The sequence below is a fragment of the Ictalurus punctatus genome, chromosome 19 (genome assembly GCF_001660625.3).
Source record: "Ictalurus punctatus breed USDA103 chromosome 19, Coco_2.0, whole genome shotgun sequence".
NCBI classification, from domain to species: Eukaryota; Metazoa; Chordata; class Actinopteri; order Siluriformes; family Ictaluridae; genus Ictalurus; species Ictalurus punctatus.
The window spans coordinates 13271760-13289413 of record NC_030434.2 but is presented as its reverse complement, the minus strand read 5'-3'; the positions used below and the strand labels follow the sequence as shown (position 1 = coordinate 13289413).

The 17654-nt window shown below is 38.6% G+C and overlaps 1 protein-coding gene across 4 annotated transcripts in view; it reads right to left on the bottom strand.

Annotated features, from left to right (window-relative positions):
- Window positions 1-17654, bottom strand: part of tbc1d22a (TBC1 domain family, member 22a) — a 183046-nt gene that overhangs the window by 35781 nt on the left and 129611 nt on the right. For all 4 annotated transcript variants that reach the window (XM_017494425.3, XM_017494427.3, XM_017494426.3 and 1 more), the window contains one exon: window positions 7022-7149. In XM_017494425.3, the coding sequence (XP_017349914.1) occupies window positions 7022-7149 (128 nt within the window). The remainder of the gene's footprint in view (window positions 1-7021; window positions 7150-17654) is intronic.

Below are 17654 nucleotides of genomic sequence, written 5' to 3'. Positions count from 1 at the left end.
TTCATGAATATCAAGTATATTGACTGTTAGCTTCTACAGTGTTTGCCCCACTGGAAAGAAATTACAGAAATGGCCAAAGGTTAAATGTTCTTTGCCATGTAGTGGTCTGAAAAGGTAACTAAAGCAGTTTATTCAATAAGTTAACAGATTGGGGATAAATGGGGAAGGAGGAGGATCATTCACGTGCCAATGGGGGACCTGTGGATATAGCACTATGGTGGGATTAACAGTTGGCTGTAATTGGACATCTTGGGCGTGGGCTTCAGAAGAAAGGGCAAACAGCGCAAAACTTTCCGTGCCAGTGGTTTCCATTGGCCAGTTAGAAAAGCTGCTTTAAATACTGCACAATTATAATCACATGTACTGTGACATACTGAAGCAGCGAATGATCCCCTCCCTTCGGAGACTGGGCCGCAGGGCAGTCGATATGATACGACCCCAAACACACCTCCAAGATGATCATTGCCTTGCTAAAGAAGCTGAGGGTGAAGGTGATGGACTAAACCCTATTGAGCATCTGTGGGGCATCCTCAAACGGAAGGTGGAGGAGCACAAGGTCTCTAACATCCACCAGCTCCGTGATGTCGTCATGGAGGAGTGGAAGAGGACTCCAGTGGCAACCTGTGAAGCTCTGGCGAACTCCATGCCCAAGAGGGTTAAGGCAGTGCTGGAAAATAATGGTGGCCACACAAAATATTGACACTTTGGGCCCAATTTGGACATTTTCATTAGGGGTGTACTCACTTTTGTTGCCAGCGGTTTAGACATTAATGGCTGTGTGTTGAGTTATTTTGAGGGGACAGCAAATTTACACCGTTACACAAGCTGTACACTCACTACTTTACACTGTAGCAAAGTGTCATTTCTTCAGTGTTGTCACATGAAAAGATATAATCAAATAATTACAAAAATGTTAGGGGTTTACTCATTTTTGTGAGATTCTGTATTTCTGAAGAAACATGTGTGTTAGCCTTCACCCTCCCTGGTGCTTTTTATCACAATTTAGCAAGTATTTGTCAGAACCCATTTAGCTAGTAAAGTGCTGAGACACAATGGCCAGCATATCTAACCCTTTCATCTACCCTTCCAAACCCTCAGTATGTTCCTTCCTTGTCCTTTTGTATGCTCAGACCTTTCTCTCCGAATCGATATGAGAAACACAATTCAAGGAGCTCCGAATCGTACACAATTATATCCGGCTGTACAATCTAGACCTTGCATAATTCAAGTGAGTCATCTGAACAGAGAAGGCTTTGCATCTAAATCAGGTTTATGTGTATAATCCATCATTACTTTGTGCTTTCTTGCTTCTTTTCCCCTACTTGGGTAAATCAGGGAATCAATAACACGCATTAAGTAATATCCTTCCATTATTGACTTCTGCTTGGCCTAGCAAGGTTTTTGTAAGCCCATAGGTCTGGTGTGTAGGTGTGTGTGTGTGTAGGTGTCTGTGTGTGTGTGGTGTTTCTCTTCCCTTAGATGTAGTAATTCATAATATGCAAGTGGCATTTCTACTGTTAGCAGCCAAAGCTGTGTTAACACCTACACTGTAAGAAGCCTGGCCTGTTGGAGGGCTAGCTGTTGCTGAAATACAAGCAGACCCTCAAACCTTTTGGTGGCCTATATTTAGATTTGGCAAATGGTAGATGTGCAAGTAATAAAACACAACAGTTACAGGAAAATAATCCATGCTGGAGTGGTGATGTATGGTAAATGGTCTGCACTTATTTAGCACTTTTTTAACCTTAGCGGTTCCAAAGCTCTTTACACTGGTTCTTATTCACCCATTCACACACACCAATGGTAGCAGAGCTGCCATGCAAGGCGCTAACTTACCATCGGAAGCAACTTGGGGTTCAGTGTCTTGCCCAAGGACACTTCGGCATGTGGAGTCATGTGGGTCGGGAATCGAACCGCCAACCCTACGATTAGTGGACAACCCGCTCTACCACCTGAACCACAGCCGCCCAAAGGTAATAAATAAGGTCTAGATACAAATAACAGTGAATGAAGGTTTTCTTCTGTCTAGTAAGTATGTTTCAAGTGTCTCATATAACAATATGAATAACCTTAAATCTACAAACATAAGTGACTATGAATTTCTCAGTGTTTCTTTAAAATACTCAGCAAGCTGTTATGAAGCAGTGAAGCTCTCTTTTAAACACACGAGTCATGTGGGCCAGGAAATGTTCTGATAGCAAGCTGTGACACCTGAGACTCCTTCCATAAACGTTAAATAAGTGTCACCATACACAAAGCTTCATCTTATCAGCTATTATATGCTTTTGTTTTTTAACTAACAGCACTAAATTTCATCTGTTTATTATTACCCTTAGATTATGTAGCGCATCTGTCAAGTCCCTGTGAATGAGCTGTTGTCAAAGAAACAATGAGCTATTAAAATGAGCACATTAATATAAACCTGTGATTTGAATTAGAGCCAGAACTACTGTCAGACTCATACGGTTATAGAAAATTAATCCACACCTTCTGACCATGAATTGAGAATTCAACAGTGCTGTGGTATAAGTACCAATTAACGCACTGATGATGAATTAATGTGTATAATGGGGTAATTACATTCACCAAGGCATGTCTGCCTTACATTGCTGTGTGTCTTATTAGTGCCATCTGGGCTTACCAATGTGTAAGAGAGGTGTGCAACAGCATAACAGAGAATAGTAGATTTATTTCTGTGTGTTTGCTGTCAGTATTTTGTAACCCTTGCCTTTGACATGTATTTTTTTTTTTTGTTATTTTTTTCCATTGCCATCAATGAATAAATTAGTTTTCGATATTGTGGTACCAAGGAAACTTGTGAATGTATACAGTGCCAGCCATAGCACACATGGAGCTCTAGGCAACAAAATACCGGTAGTTTTTCTTTGCAGTTTTGATCAGGGTGTCTGCAGATATGATCAAGTTCAAGTGCCCGTGAAATCAACAGTGGTGAATTTGTACTTGTTCCTTAGTGTTATGGACATCAATCTCATAGTATATCTAGAAAAAAAATGGGTTTGTAGATATTCTTGTTATACTTATAGCTTGACACTTCTAATTGTATTATTTTTTATGACTCATCCTGTACTAGTCTCAATTTTGTCCAATTAAATTCCCTCTAGCGAGTATATGCTCTGCCCCTGGGGGCGGATCGTGCTCTATAGCAGAAGTTAATTAGCAGCAAACATGGTTTGTCAGTGCATTTTTGGCTGTGTAAGGCCATTTTCCAATGCCCCTTGGTTAAGATAAATGTAACATGATTCTGTCTTTATACACCATCAGGGTTTCTCCATCAGTAAGAGTAAATATCAAAATTATATGTACATGCATTACTGCATATATGAAATTCTACTATATATATATATATATATATATATATATATATATATATATATATATATATATATATATATATATATATATATATATATATATATCTTCTCCTGTGGAGAAGACTTTGTGATGCAATAGTACATTCCAGTACTTCCTGTTGGGATAGGGTGCCAAGCCTTTTTTTACACCAGCACTGCTGCACTATTACAGTTGCAATCAAAATTATTCAACCCCCATTGCAAATCAGGTTTATTGTCAAACTTTACAGACTTTCAGCAACTGAAATAGTTGAAAACGCAACAAATTCTTCACGTGGTTTCCCCAAATTCAGCTGAAAATGCAACTTATAATGACTTATCCAGTTTCAAAATTATTCAACCCCTTCATGGCAAGCATCTTTAGTACTTAGTAGAGCACCCTTTTGCTGTTATGACCTGCTGCAAACAAGCTGCATAGCCAGACACTAGCTTCTGGCAGCGTTCCTGAGGAATCTTAGCCCATTCCTCATGAGCAATGGCCTCCAGTTCAGTAATATTCTTGAAGCTTGAATCATACGTTGGGTTGAACTATTTCAACTGTTTTTGTTTGATTTGTTCATTGCAAACAGCTGAAAGTCTGTAGATTCTGACAATAAACCTGATTTGCAATGGGAGTTGAATAATTTTGACTGCAACTGTAATTACTGTGACCTATAACACCAGATGTGTGTGCCCAAGTGTGCTGTTTTCCTGGCTAGAAACACTATAAAATACAATATTTATGCTACATTATACAGCTTAGCCCCATAATCTCAGCAGTACATGGCTATATTTCAGCCTGTAGTCCTATTGCAGCAGTGTACGTCTGAACTTTATTAAATCATCGATAAATCCGCCTGTCGTTGTATATTTGGGCAGTAGTTTATTTGACAAAAGAAAAGCATGCTATCAAGCAGAGTGTGTGTGAGGAATGGGAAAACACATCAAAACTGGTGTCAGTGTTAACCAACCATACACTACAGATGTGGCATAGTTAGAGAGCAGATATGAAAAGGACAGCTGGATCATTAATTTGGGAATGTTTGCAATATAAAATGTAAACACATGCATATTTAAATACAATGCAATTTAATATTATACAAAAAAATGATGCTCGTAAATTTGAACATCATGTTTAATACATGATAACATCAGATATATCCAAATGGATTGGCTGGATGTTCCGCATGTTTTGGTAAAGACATACTAATACAAAATTTCAATACTTTATTATATAATAACCAATCTGTTGCTATTTACAGATGTGGTTGCATGGACAGAGTCTGTCATGACGAATGCTGTGGGGTTAACCTCAAACGTCCATAACTTGCAGACTTTCTGTCACTACCAGGCTCGAGTCTTCAGGTTGCAGATGGACCACACTAAAGGGCGACGGCAGTATTACATTACGGGCCCCTCAGACACCGGCTGCATGCTGAGTGCATCTGAAATAGCGCCCCAGGCATCTGCCTAACGGCTATGCTAAAGACTGGCCTTTAATTTAGGTGCTTTATATTAGGATTTATTTATATTAGGAGTGTATAAATCTGTATTTGTAAGAACACTGCTTCTTTACGGTCACTAATATGCGTACCTGCTTTATTTCCACGACAATAAACCTAACAGAAATGTACTCATCTGCAGCTTAGCTTGAAAACTCATAAAAGTTTCAAGTTCAAGGTAATCAGTAGAATGGCTTGTGGCATTGTTGAGAGGTCAGTGACTCAAAATACACACATTACATGAACTAAAAGCATAGATTAATCGAGCTGCTGTTCATACTGCATCCCGGGGTGGATTAATACACTCAGAGGAAAGTGCTATCCACACCCACCTGCATGCATGAGATCACAGACATCCACAATTGGCTAATGTCGCTGTGATTGACAGGAGAAAGAGTATATGGCATGGCCAATTTATCTCTCTTGGATTCAGGCTCACAATCTCTGAGCAACAGGGTGAATGCGTTTCTGTTGCGCCACTTGGAAAGCCCTATTATTAAAGGCGGTCTAATATACTCTGCATATTACAGTAATGGAAAGCAACAGGTATTCCAACTCTTAGTCTATTAAACCATTCTGACCTCAAGCTAGATCTTTAAAATAATTTATTCTGTACAATGATAAAAACACAAGAACCTTCTAATGCAGCCTTCAAATATTAAAATGTACCACACAGGCCAAATGGTAATTATTTCCCAGTATATCCGGCTACCTAACATCAGCCCCAAGGACAGTGATGCTACGAGCACCACATACAGCGACTGCAAGTACAACAAATGCCAAGGAGACTCAAGTGTGCACGGCTCGTCGGGAGGAATATAAAAAGCCTGTTGGAAGGGAAGATCTGTCATCACAGGTTCCCATGTAGAAGATGAACCTCCACATCTCCCCTAAACAGTTCGGTACATCTGCAATGTGTGATTTACATATTTCTAAAGTTTAAAAAAATCCACAATGAAATGTTTAACATCTCATACTGTACTTGTTTTTTTTCCTACTAATATAACTTTTCAGCCAAATGGATATTACAATTATATATATATATATATATATATATATATATATATATATATATATATATATATATATATATATATACACACACACACACACACACACATATTATATATATATATATATATATATATATATATATATATATATATATATATATATATATATATATATATATATATATATATATATTTTTTTTTTTTTTTTTTTTTTTTAAAGGAACAAACTGTGCATGCTAGAAAGTGAGTGTCATTTCACTGGTGTGGTCAGTAGATTTGGGAACAAAATTCTGCACCACATGAACATAACTAGAGGTGAAATTCCTCGTCTGACTTCGGAAGAGAATGAACAGTACTTCAAAATAAATTTTTTTTTCAAAAGCTGACGGACTTTGTCTTTATGCAGAGTCTCCTGAATGCACGTCATAAACTGGTATCGCATTATATTTACCTCATATACACAACCACTCACACTATTCTAGGGAAAGACTCATGGCATTTAAGAGCACAGAAGCACACTAGCTCAAATATCAGACATATGTGCAGCTAAAGCATAAACAAAGCACAGACACAATAACACTCATGCAGTCAGCCCACAAAATAGCAGAATGGAGACTAGAGTGCTGAATTTCTAACGCCACTCTATTGGGACTGTAGTGTAGTATATACCACTGCTGTTAATGCTGGAGTGCAGATATATAGTGAATTCGGAGCGATTTAGGATTTGGATCTGTAGCCGGGGGGAGGGGATTCAAAGTCTACCCAGCTTTAGTAATAAAAATGATGATACTGGCTTGTGATTTTCACCTTTCATGGTTTATGTGCTACGAATACTTTGCACTTAAATAACACCAGTTTCCTTTTTGTTTTCCACTTCACGTCCCATTTTAATGGTTTGAAAGCAGAGAGAGGGGAAAAAAAAAAAACCCCACCTCCAGATGACTCAATTGTCATCTATGATCCACGGCTTTTGTGTTCAAGTCGAGGACGAGTCGTGCCCTGACTGCACCACACATGTGAATGCAGGTCATGTGTTGTAATCCGGATTCACCTAAACCCTCAGTGACGCTCTACAAAACCAAACGCCCCCTGCCACTGCCACTATTTCCAACAGCCTAACAATTACATGCTCCATCAACCAATGGTAATGTGTTACCTGGTAGGTGTCCCACAGTCGGATGGTGCAGCGCAGGGGAAGCTCTCTCATCAGCAGGTTATTCATCCAGCGGAAGGCAAACTGTAAGTATTCCACTTCATAATGCTGCATGTGCCGGTGTACTGTCTCTAAACAGAACAAAACACACACATATGTTACTGTTAGTAGAGCAGTATCATAAGCGTGATGACGCCTCCTCACAAAGCATGCGAATGTTCATTTAAATGAGTGTAACTCTACAGTAACAGCGGAACACTTCAAAGACATAATGCATTATAGATAACCCGGGTTTTCCTTTATAACGACATTATCTATTCGATTTAGTTTAGATGATACATAGAACTGTTGTTTCTGATTGGTCAGAAGGTTTACATTAATGCGTTCTTTCTAATGTGCTACCGTTTCTATAGTAACAACAGATTTGTATGGTGGACACTCAAGAGCAACAGGTTAAGAAATGTGTAATCGCTGATATGGAGTTTTTTTGCGAGGAGAGGCTTTGCACTTTCCTGTTTTTCAGTCACATGACAAACTGCGGGTTTTTTTGTTTTGTTGATGTCTTATTAACTTTGAGAGAGAAAAAAGAGAGGCTGGTGAGGAATCGACTGCTTGTAGTGGAGGTCGACTGATTGATGGGTTGCTGGAACTATCGGTTATCGGCAAAAATCCACACCGATCGTTTTTCCCGGTTGCGTCTGTCGAAGAAACGGCAGAGGAGGGATCTCTGTCATTATACAGTAAGAAAGAGGCCTCTAGAGGCGAAATTTAAACCATCACTGACAAATTTTGTTGTGTTCTTTGAAGTGTTTTTTATTCATTTTGGATGTCTCTATTTTTATTTGTTATTTGTGTGACTTCTTGGTTCAGTTTGGATGCATTTCTTTTATTTACTTTAAATATGTATTAATAGTTAATATACATTAACATTTATATATTTATTTCATTTAAAAAAGTACAGTACATTTTCATGGTTCAGACTGTTTATTTGTGTAATAAAGTTTAACAATATTTTATTTTGAGTATTATGTTTTCATTCAGTATCAACTTTAAAAACTATCGGTTGATTAATCGGTTATCGGCAGGTAGGTACCGCCCCCACCCAAGTCAATCAGTAAAATATTAAAAAAAATATTTCAAAACATCGGTCGACCTCTAGTTTATAACTGTTATAATGTAAGTGATAACAGTAACTGACTTGTCTTGCGGACATTCCACAACATTAAACACTACTCTAAACGGCCATATGATGCGCCATTCTTTAATAAATAATACTTAAAAAAAAAAAAAAAAACGTTAGTGTAAATTTTTGCAGTACAAAAGGAGCGTGCTGTTAATGGAAATAATAAACAAATAACGCTAACAGTAAGTCCGCTTCACTTCAGGCCACATAACACCACTTTCCAATAAAAAGCCGCCCTGCCAGGTTTTATTCCCTACTTAATAAACCAAATAATGCTAACAAAGTAATGAACACACACAAAATTAATTCATTATTAAACAATGATTGTTCCTTACATAAGTAAAAACAAATCCACAGAGCATTAGTGCTCATTAAATTACAATACAGCTAAAATGTATGATTTAGTTGAAACCTACAATTCTACGAATAAATCACCAAAAGCATATTTATTTCATATCGATCACTGTGAATGAAGTTTGAATTACTTGAACATTTCTTGGTTTCTTATGGTGCACTAATGTCAAAGTATATTAATGTTTTGTTTTCAAACTCGACTATGAGTTATGGGAAGGGCAATATAAAATGTTACTGATATAGCATCATCATTTGCTGACATGCAGGATAGGGATAATCATGTGCATAGTGGTCAGAGTGTGGACTGTGTAAGAAATAAAAGGGGGGGGGAGTGTATTGTTCAGTCAGATTAAATAAAGTAAAATCTGAATAAAGAAAGAACGTGGTCTGAGCTAATCATAAGCGTGAGATCTACCAGTCACGGGGCTAAGACGCACATGCGCTCTCACACTCGCACACCTCTCGGTGACATGAAGAACAACGGCGTGTGATTTCACACTTGCTTTCACAGAGTCATTTACACGTTCAACCACTTCACATAAACAACTCATTCTCATTAGCACTGCATAGAGACTCACTAATAATCACAGATTAGAGAGCTAATGTGTATGCGCGCACACACACACACACACACCTGTCTGCTATTGCTGCTATATATAAGAGCTAGTGTTGATAAGCATAAATGCTGGCAATAACTCACCCTGTAAGACCCAAATATAGAAAAAGAAAATAATTTTTTTTCCACCTGTCAGATGTTGTTGTAGGAGGCACCTGATGCAGATAATAAAGGATTTTTAAAACTTTTATGTTTTAGTAAGTTTTTTAGGGAAACGTAATACTGCAAGATTGGGTCTAGCTTCAGCATTTGCACTCACTGTCAGAACAAGTATACAGAACTAAGGGTTTACTGGCAGTGAGGACTGCTTACACAGCACTATAACAGTAAATATCATGAATAATAATCACCCAAGTGTCATATTTTTATGAATCAGTGTTTTTTTTGCTGTTGTTGTTTTTAAAAAACTGGATAAAATATTTATATACAAAATTGAAGAAGCCTCTCGGATGAGAAGTGACACGTCTTCAAGAAACCTTAAACAGTCCAGTTGCGCTTGAGTTCGACGTCCTTGGATATATACAAAACAGTAGAACCAGTGTCCAGTGTTCACTAGCAATGGTTGTCCTTTCCTCTGAAAAGTAGAGACGGAGCTCTCACTTCCTGCAGAGCATATCAGAACATCCTTTTTTGCAGCGTCTGCAGCGTCGTCTCATCGTCTTCACCGGGAAATGTGCGATCACATCTCTGCGCACATCCGTTGGTGGTTCACATGACCTCCTGGATGGGACCCCATTTGGTGGACCCCATGACCTGAGCATGGTCTCTTCTGAGCAGTCACAGGTCTCTGAGGTGTCACTGTTATGGATGTCAAGTTCCTTGGTGTTTGTGTTTATAGTTGTTGCAGTCTTTTGAAAGCTGTACTGATTAGTGCTTTCTGTCAGAGCCTGAATCATGTCTTCTGACACAAACCTCTGGAAGTACTCCAGTGATGTGTGGAGGGAAACAGCACCACTGGTGACGTCCAGACCCAATAAATCACTATTAGGACCGATGAAATCCTTTTCCAGCCAGCGATACCGGTCCTGGAGCTGTTTAGTTGGTTGGCTCGAGGTTATTATCATCATCATCAGCAGCAGCTGGACAATCAGTGGGTGTCTGATTCTCTTTGTCCACTTCATTGACATTCTCAACCTCCTCATCACTTGAACCACTGGGGTCTGATTCCATCTCAACTTCACTCTCTCCATTTTAGCAAGCATCAATGACATCTCGCACACTGTAGCGTCTCGTTGCTGGTGCCGATCTGAAATGGAAATAATAGTTGGAAGAGTTAGAGATTGTTCAGGTATAAATCATTTCAATGCAAATGAATCCTGTTTATGTGATACATTCCACTGAAGTCACACAGTACTGTCTGGCTAGCCTAATGTGCTCTCTAATTAACATTTTAAAAGGAATAAACAAACCCCCAAACCCTTTATATGCCCCACATTTCAGAACATTTGCGCTTGTCCCTGAACAACTATCCCCCAAAGCATTCCACAAACAGTGTCAAAGCCTAGATATAAAAAAAAAAAAAAAAAAAAAAAAAAAAAAAAAAAAAAAAAAACTATATTTTATTGATGACCTACAGGAACATTTTCAAATACTGGTACTGAAAGAACTTAAAATACTGCAAACAGAAATCATTTGAATTATTCAAATCTAAACTAAGCCTGAACTGAAAATGATAACAAAATAACACATTTAGAAATGGTGAATCATCAAATACATTATATTTCTGTAAGTATTTATCCTATATGTGAAGATTTAGACGTGCAAGGTCTCCGTGTAACGTGCAAGGTGCCCATGCTATTTTAACTACTATTCTCACTCAACGTTGTAAAATCCCAGCGAAGACATAACAAGCTGTAAATCTAATTTGATGCAGGCATTTCACATTAACTTAATATTTACATGAACTAGACAATCACAATATATATTTTTTTTTACTCACTTCAATGTTGATGTGTCCAGTCCAATGTAACAAGGAGATGCACTTCCAGAAACGTTTGCAGGTCGTATGTGTTCATGGCTTTATGCCCAGTCCTATATACAAATTTACTAACCAATGGCATTGTGAGGATAAACGATAGGACCCAATGACAATGTAAATATGGTCTTTATAAAAAAATAAAAATCACTGCAGTTCACAAGAAAAAATAAATAAGCTGCTATCAGTTTCTTAACATATGATTAATACATGCACCATTAAAGCTGCTTTGCAACGCATCCAGAAACCACCAAAGAAAAATATTATGAGATAAAATTAAATTTTCATGCTGCGTTTAACCCAACACTGTTTATGGTTCCACATAGCGTGTACTGTACATGCACAGATACACACTACTGTGCAAAAGAAGGCACGCTATTTTTTTAGTACAAACTTTGTTACAGATTTTTTTATTTAATGACGTCTACATTATCGAGTCAGTACAAAAACATTTAGATTCTCAAACATTAGTTTTCTAGCACAAAATGAAATATCACAGTGAAATATTTGTATGTCAGTAAAGAAAGCAGTATATTAAGTGGTAAGAGACACTTTTCAGACAAAAAACACAATGAAGGCTGCTGGGTTTTGCTGCAAAAATAAGACGCGAGTGCGAAGGTAAAAGTCTCCAGAAGAACCGTGACTGGTTCTGCAAGATGCTCAATAAAACTTTTTTTATTGAGCTCATTTCCTTATAAAACTGCACTCATTCTACCTCAGACTACTATTTTTATTTATTTGTCCCACCAAATACTGACTTTGTTTCATTTACTACTGTTTACTGCTCTTCACTGTATTTCTTTTTAAATGTACAAACATTTCATTATTTTGAAGGCATCTTTGCTCTACAGCATTTCTTTGCATGTATCTAAATCTTTCGCACAGTACTGTATATACTCAGCATTTAAAAAAAATCCAAGAATCATAACCACAGTCCATTGCAAAGGTCAAAACACAGGCAGACAGGATTACATGAGAAAAATCCATACCCACAGAACAATAAACAAGAGCAGGGTCAAAAACAACGAGGCATGTGGAGCACTGAATATAGAACTGATGCAACAGTGCAACGAGACTTTGCAAAGAGACGTGGCAATGCAGAGAGTATACATGAAGGGGAAACAAGAAACAGGCGAACACACTCAGGGAAACCAAGCAACAGCAATACAAACTAAAACAAACGCACATGACTTCACAACCATCGCAACATACATATCTATCAAGTCGGGGGGGTTTTTTGCACACGTTTAGAAAAATAGAGAAACGAACGATAAGAGATTAATGGTATATATTAAGCATGTAACTCATTTATTGGTCTAAAACCTAAAAATCTTTATCAGACTTAAAATAAATTAAAAAATCCAATATCAGCTTTAAACCATTTTAAGTTACAGTTGAGGTCATACGTTTACATACGTCTTGATGAATCTGCAAAATGTATAAAAAAAAATAAAAAAAAACATTTCTTAAAAATTAAATAAGAGGGATCATTAAAATTGCATTTAGTTTTGTATTTAGTTCTGCCCTGAATTCCACATAACAGATGTTTATATACAGTCCACAAGACACAATAATAACTGAATTTACACAAATGAACCAGTTCAAAAGTTTACATACGCTTGATTCTTAATACTGTGTGTCGTTACCTGGATGATCAAGGACTGTTTTTATATTTTGTGATAGTTGTTCACGAGTGCCTTGTTTGTCCTGAGCAGTTAAACTGCCCGCTGTTCTTCAGAAAAATCCTCCAGGTCCTGCACATTCTTTACTTTGACCCCTTTCCAGCAGTGTCTATATGATGGTGAGATCCATCTTTTCACACTGAGGACGACTGAGGGACTCGTACACGACTATTACAAAACAACACACCGTTTTTGATGTAAAAACTGATAGAAATTTCCTGGTTACACTACTGCATTATTTGACCATGTAGCATTAGCACAATTACAGAAGGGAATTATTTATAATCGCACTATCCGGTGTTACCCAGATGAGGATGAGTTCACTTTTGAGTCTGGTTCCTCTTAGGGTTTCTTCCTCATAACGTCTCAGGGAGTTTTTCCTGGACATCATCTCCTCTGGCTTACTCGTTAGGGATGAATTCATACATTTAATTAAATCCTGAATTGATATATTTCTGTAAAGCTGCTTTGGGACAGTGTCCATTGTTAAAAGCGCTTTACAAATAAAACGGAATTGAATTTTATTTATAGATGAAGTTGGCCTCACCATCCTGACAAGTACATTTTGAGTTGGGGGGGGGGGGGGGGCGACCCTCTGCAATGTAGCACTGTAGTGTGGAAGTAGCATCCATCAGTTGTACACTGGATTTACGGTGCACTATGGGTAATAATATAGTCCACTATCCGGAGAAATTATGTGTTCACTGAGAATTCATCTAATGCTACAAAATGGCTGCACCCCAAATTGTCCACTATACGATTTCAGCCACGAAAAGTGTGTGCGCTAGTGCATCTTTATGTGTCCCCATCAACCAGGATAGTGCTGCCAAAAAACTCTGATCTAAAGGTTATATACACTGATTTGCATAAGTATTTACCCCCCCTTGAATTTTCCCACATTTTGCAGTGTTACAACCTTAACTGGGATTATATGTAAATGGTAAAATGATCTGAACTTATATAGCGCTTTTTTAACCTTAGCAGTTCTACAAAGTGCTTTACACTGGTTCTCATTCACCCATTCACACACACCAATGGTAGCAGAGCTGCCATTCAAGGCACTAGCCTGTCATCGGGAGCAACTTGGGGTTCAGTGTCTTGCCCAAGGACACTTCAGCAGTGTCATGAATCTACCCAAAATAGCCTATAATATTAAAGATTAATACATTTTAAAAAATCAATATTGTTTGCAAAAGTTTTTACAAATAAAAAAAAACTGCACACGCTGCGATTGCTTAAGTACTCACCACCCTATTGCTGTGGAACTTCTAAACTAGTCCCATCAGGACAGAAGTCACATAATTAGTTCACCTGTATGCAATTAAAGTGTCATTTGATCACAAGTGAAGTGCAGCTGTTCCTGAAAGTCAATACTGCGACAATAACAGCTTGCCTGAGTTACTTGAGCAGGATTCTTTGTAAGCTCCTCAAACATAGTTAGACCCGAATCCCAAACGTCTTTATATTCACTACACATGCAGTCTATGTAGGGAAGAATTTAGTGGTGTTCTATGACCAGCAAAATGCACTATATACACTTCAGAATGTTAATTGGGCTTCAGCGAGAAAAGAGACTGGTTCTAGCAAGAAGAACACTTCCTAGTGGGAAAAAAACACTTTTGCCTTCAAGAAGAAATCACAAGTGACTACTGAAGATGCATCAGGACATGAAATGGAAGAACAGCTATCCCTCTTGAAGACTACTTATGATCTGGTATAAGTAACCTGAAAGGCTGAACATGGTCTTAGTGTGTTTACTTAAAAAAAAAAAAAAAAAAAAGAGCAGGCACACAGCTGTAGGATATAATAAAAAGCAGAAAAAGGTAATTTACAGACTGCCGAAGATAGCCTAAGACCATAATGTCTGCAATATGGTTGCAAGCCCTTTCTGCCTCTCTCTTTCTCTCTCTCACACACACACACACACACACCATTCCGGTTGGTGGGCGGACACAGAGGTCAGAGATCACAGAAAGACAAGTGAGGTGCTCAGCATGTTTCTGCTGAGCAGTGGACTTCTATGTGACTTCTGCTCCCTGCCATCCATCCCATAATTACATCTGCACTAGCTTCCTGCTTCCAAGCCACTAGTATTCACAAATAAATTCACTGCACTGCACCCTGGCTCTCGCTCCATGGCCGCCCTTCATCCGGAGAACCTTCCAATGTAGAAACGTTGGAACACAGGAACACCACCTGCACAAGCTCTCGTGTCTATTATGTTCCCCCACATGCACTTCAATCCAAAGGTGCACGCTTTTCAGATAAATCTAGTGGCTTGCAGATCACAGCATTTGGACGCAAACACAATACCATAAGCTCAAGGCTGTGAACTAAAAACGGGTTTTTGAAAACGTTAGGATGGAATGGATAACATGACACACGCAGCATGAGGAACTGTGAGGGGTATTCACACAGGTAGAAAAGGATATAGTGCAGGGGTGACAAACTCATTTTCACCGAGGGCCACATCAGAATAACGGTTGCTCTCGATGGGCCACATGAACACTATGAATGTAACAAAATGCAATGTAATTTAAAATAAATTAAACTGCACCTTATTATACTGCTAAATAACTGTCACTGTATTTATGACGTATTCAACTTACAAATATTACATATGCATTTGCACAGATGTAAAAATAATCCTTCAGTTGGAAACCCACATTACTTGAATCAGTGTTCAATCTATTTAAGCAAATAAAGAAAAATATGATAAACAAGTTATGATATTAACCCTTAACTTCATGCAGAACTTTTTTCAACACACATCGCAGGCGCACCATCTGTAGTTAGTCCCATCAACTTTTCCCACGGCGATTTATTTTAACTCCACTGCATCGAAAATGTCCCGGGCCGTTGTGGTCCCATGCATGGCAGCTACATGCAAGAGCTCCTCAGTGACACAGAGCTCCGGCTTCACGCCTCTAATAAAACTGGATAGATGTGCTGTATCCATGTTGTCTTGTTTGATCCACAGCTAATAAAAAAGCTAGACAGCTGCGTGTCTCTTCGGCCAGCCGTGTTGCTAAATTTCCTGCTAATTCCTTAACTCGGTCCGTGATGGTGTTTCTGGACAAACTGACGTTTTGAAAAGTCTGTGTCTGGTCGGGACACACCTGCTCACACACCTTTAGCATGCACTGCTTCAAAAATGCACCCTCTGAAAAAGACTTTGAAACTCGGCCGAGTTCTTCAGCCACAATAAAACTTGCTTTCACTGCTGCATCATTTCTGGCTGTAGCTTTTGTTAGCACATTCTGCTGCGACTGCAGTTTGCCTTTTAATTCGGCTGCAATTCTTTATTTTTCTTGGAGGCTAAATTTACCATACTTAGCTCCGTGTTTGGTGTCAAAATGCCGACGTAGATTGTACTGTTTCACGACTGACACCGCCTCATAACACAAAAGACATACCGGTTTTTCACCTTGAACTACAAACATGTATTCGTTCTCCCATGGGTCGTGAAACTGCCGTCCTTGTGCATCGATTTTTCTCTTCTTGGACATGTTGAGGTTAATTTGTGGAGATTTCTCAATTCCAAATCGCCTTGACGGCACTTTGTGGCAGATGTAGTTTATGTGGCTCAGTATGATGTTTTTTCTCCTTCGATTCTGAGAAATTAAGTTTTATTCGTATGTTTTGGATAGCGGAAAGGCCTACATTACCCATAATCCTCGACCACCGAATGAGCTTCAATCTGATTGGAGAACCGAAGACCCTCTGCCAATCAGATTGATTTATTATTATTTATTGATTTGATTGAGTGAAGCTCACAGTGTCATGTATCGCCGTCATCGGGTTATTATTGGAGTGAATGGATGGCTGGAGCGTCTGCTCTGAGCGTCTCCTACCACCGGGGACGGGTTTACATTGGAGTCAATTGAGAATCCAGAGCGTTTCATACAGACGTGGAAGGGTCCCTTTTGCGTCAGTATCAGACGCCTAGGGGCATGACACATCGTCGGTATTTTACGAGTTGGGAATGAGAACAGCAAAAACGTACGTTAAGACAATCATGCACCTATCACGTTCTCGCGGGGCAGACAAAACGACGTGGCGGGCCACATTTGGCCCGCGGGCCTTGAGTTTGACACGTGATCTAGTGTAAAGAGTATTACATGGCTGCTTGGGGAAAATGTGTGTGTAAAACACTTCATACGGTGGTATTTTCTCCGGTAAAACTACACCGTTTCCTGAGCTACGTTTCTACCAAGTTCTACAGTTTCGTGACACCCAAAAGTAAAGCCAATAAAACTGCATTTAAAGATTACAACCTATCCATACCCTACAAGATGATTGCCAGACGCCTAGGCAAGATTTAAAAAATAAATAAATAAACTATTTCCAAGTTATGAAATAAACGTATGGTTTCTCAAAGTAGACGTGCCAAAACATGTCCAGCAGAAAAAACTAAGTTTGGTCAAAATCAGGTTTGTATTTTTTTTGGCTATTTTCCAGATTTCCAATGGGGTTTTTTTTTAGGCTGCTATACGAATATGAAAGTCAGCAAGTAGATACAACAACCGGGGGGGGGATGAAAAGTGGGGGTTAAAATGCAATTCGAGTAGTGAGAGGTTTTAATTGAATTGTACGATTTGTGGCTGATGATTAATGATCATTTGTGATGATGATGACAATGATGTGTGTCATTACTACACAAACGAGATTTCGTGCAGCTTTTTGTTTGGTAATTTTTGCATCTCTAATTATGTTCGCATAACGGCAATGCACTAATTCAGATACGGCTCTCTGAACACTGAACACTTACAGCAAATTAAAGTTCTGTTACTATATAACATGGAAAGCCCAAAGTGGTACTAACA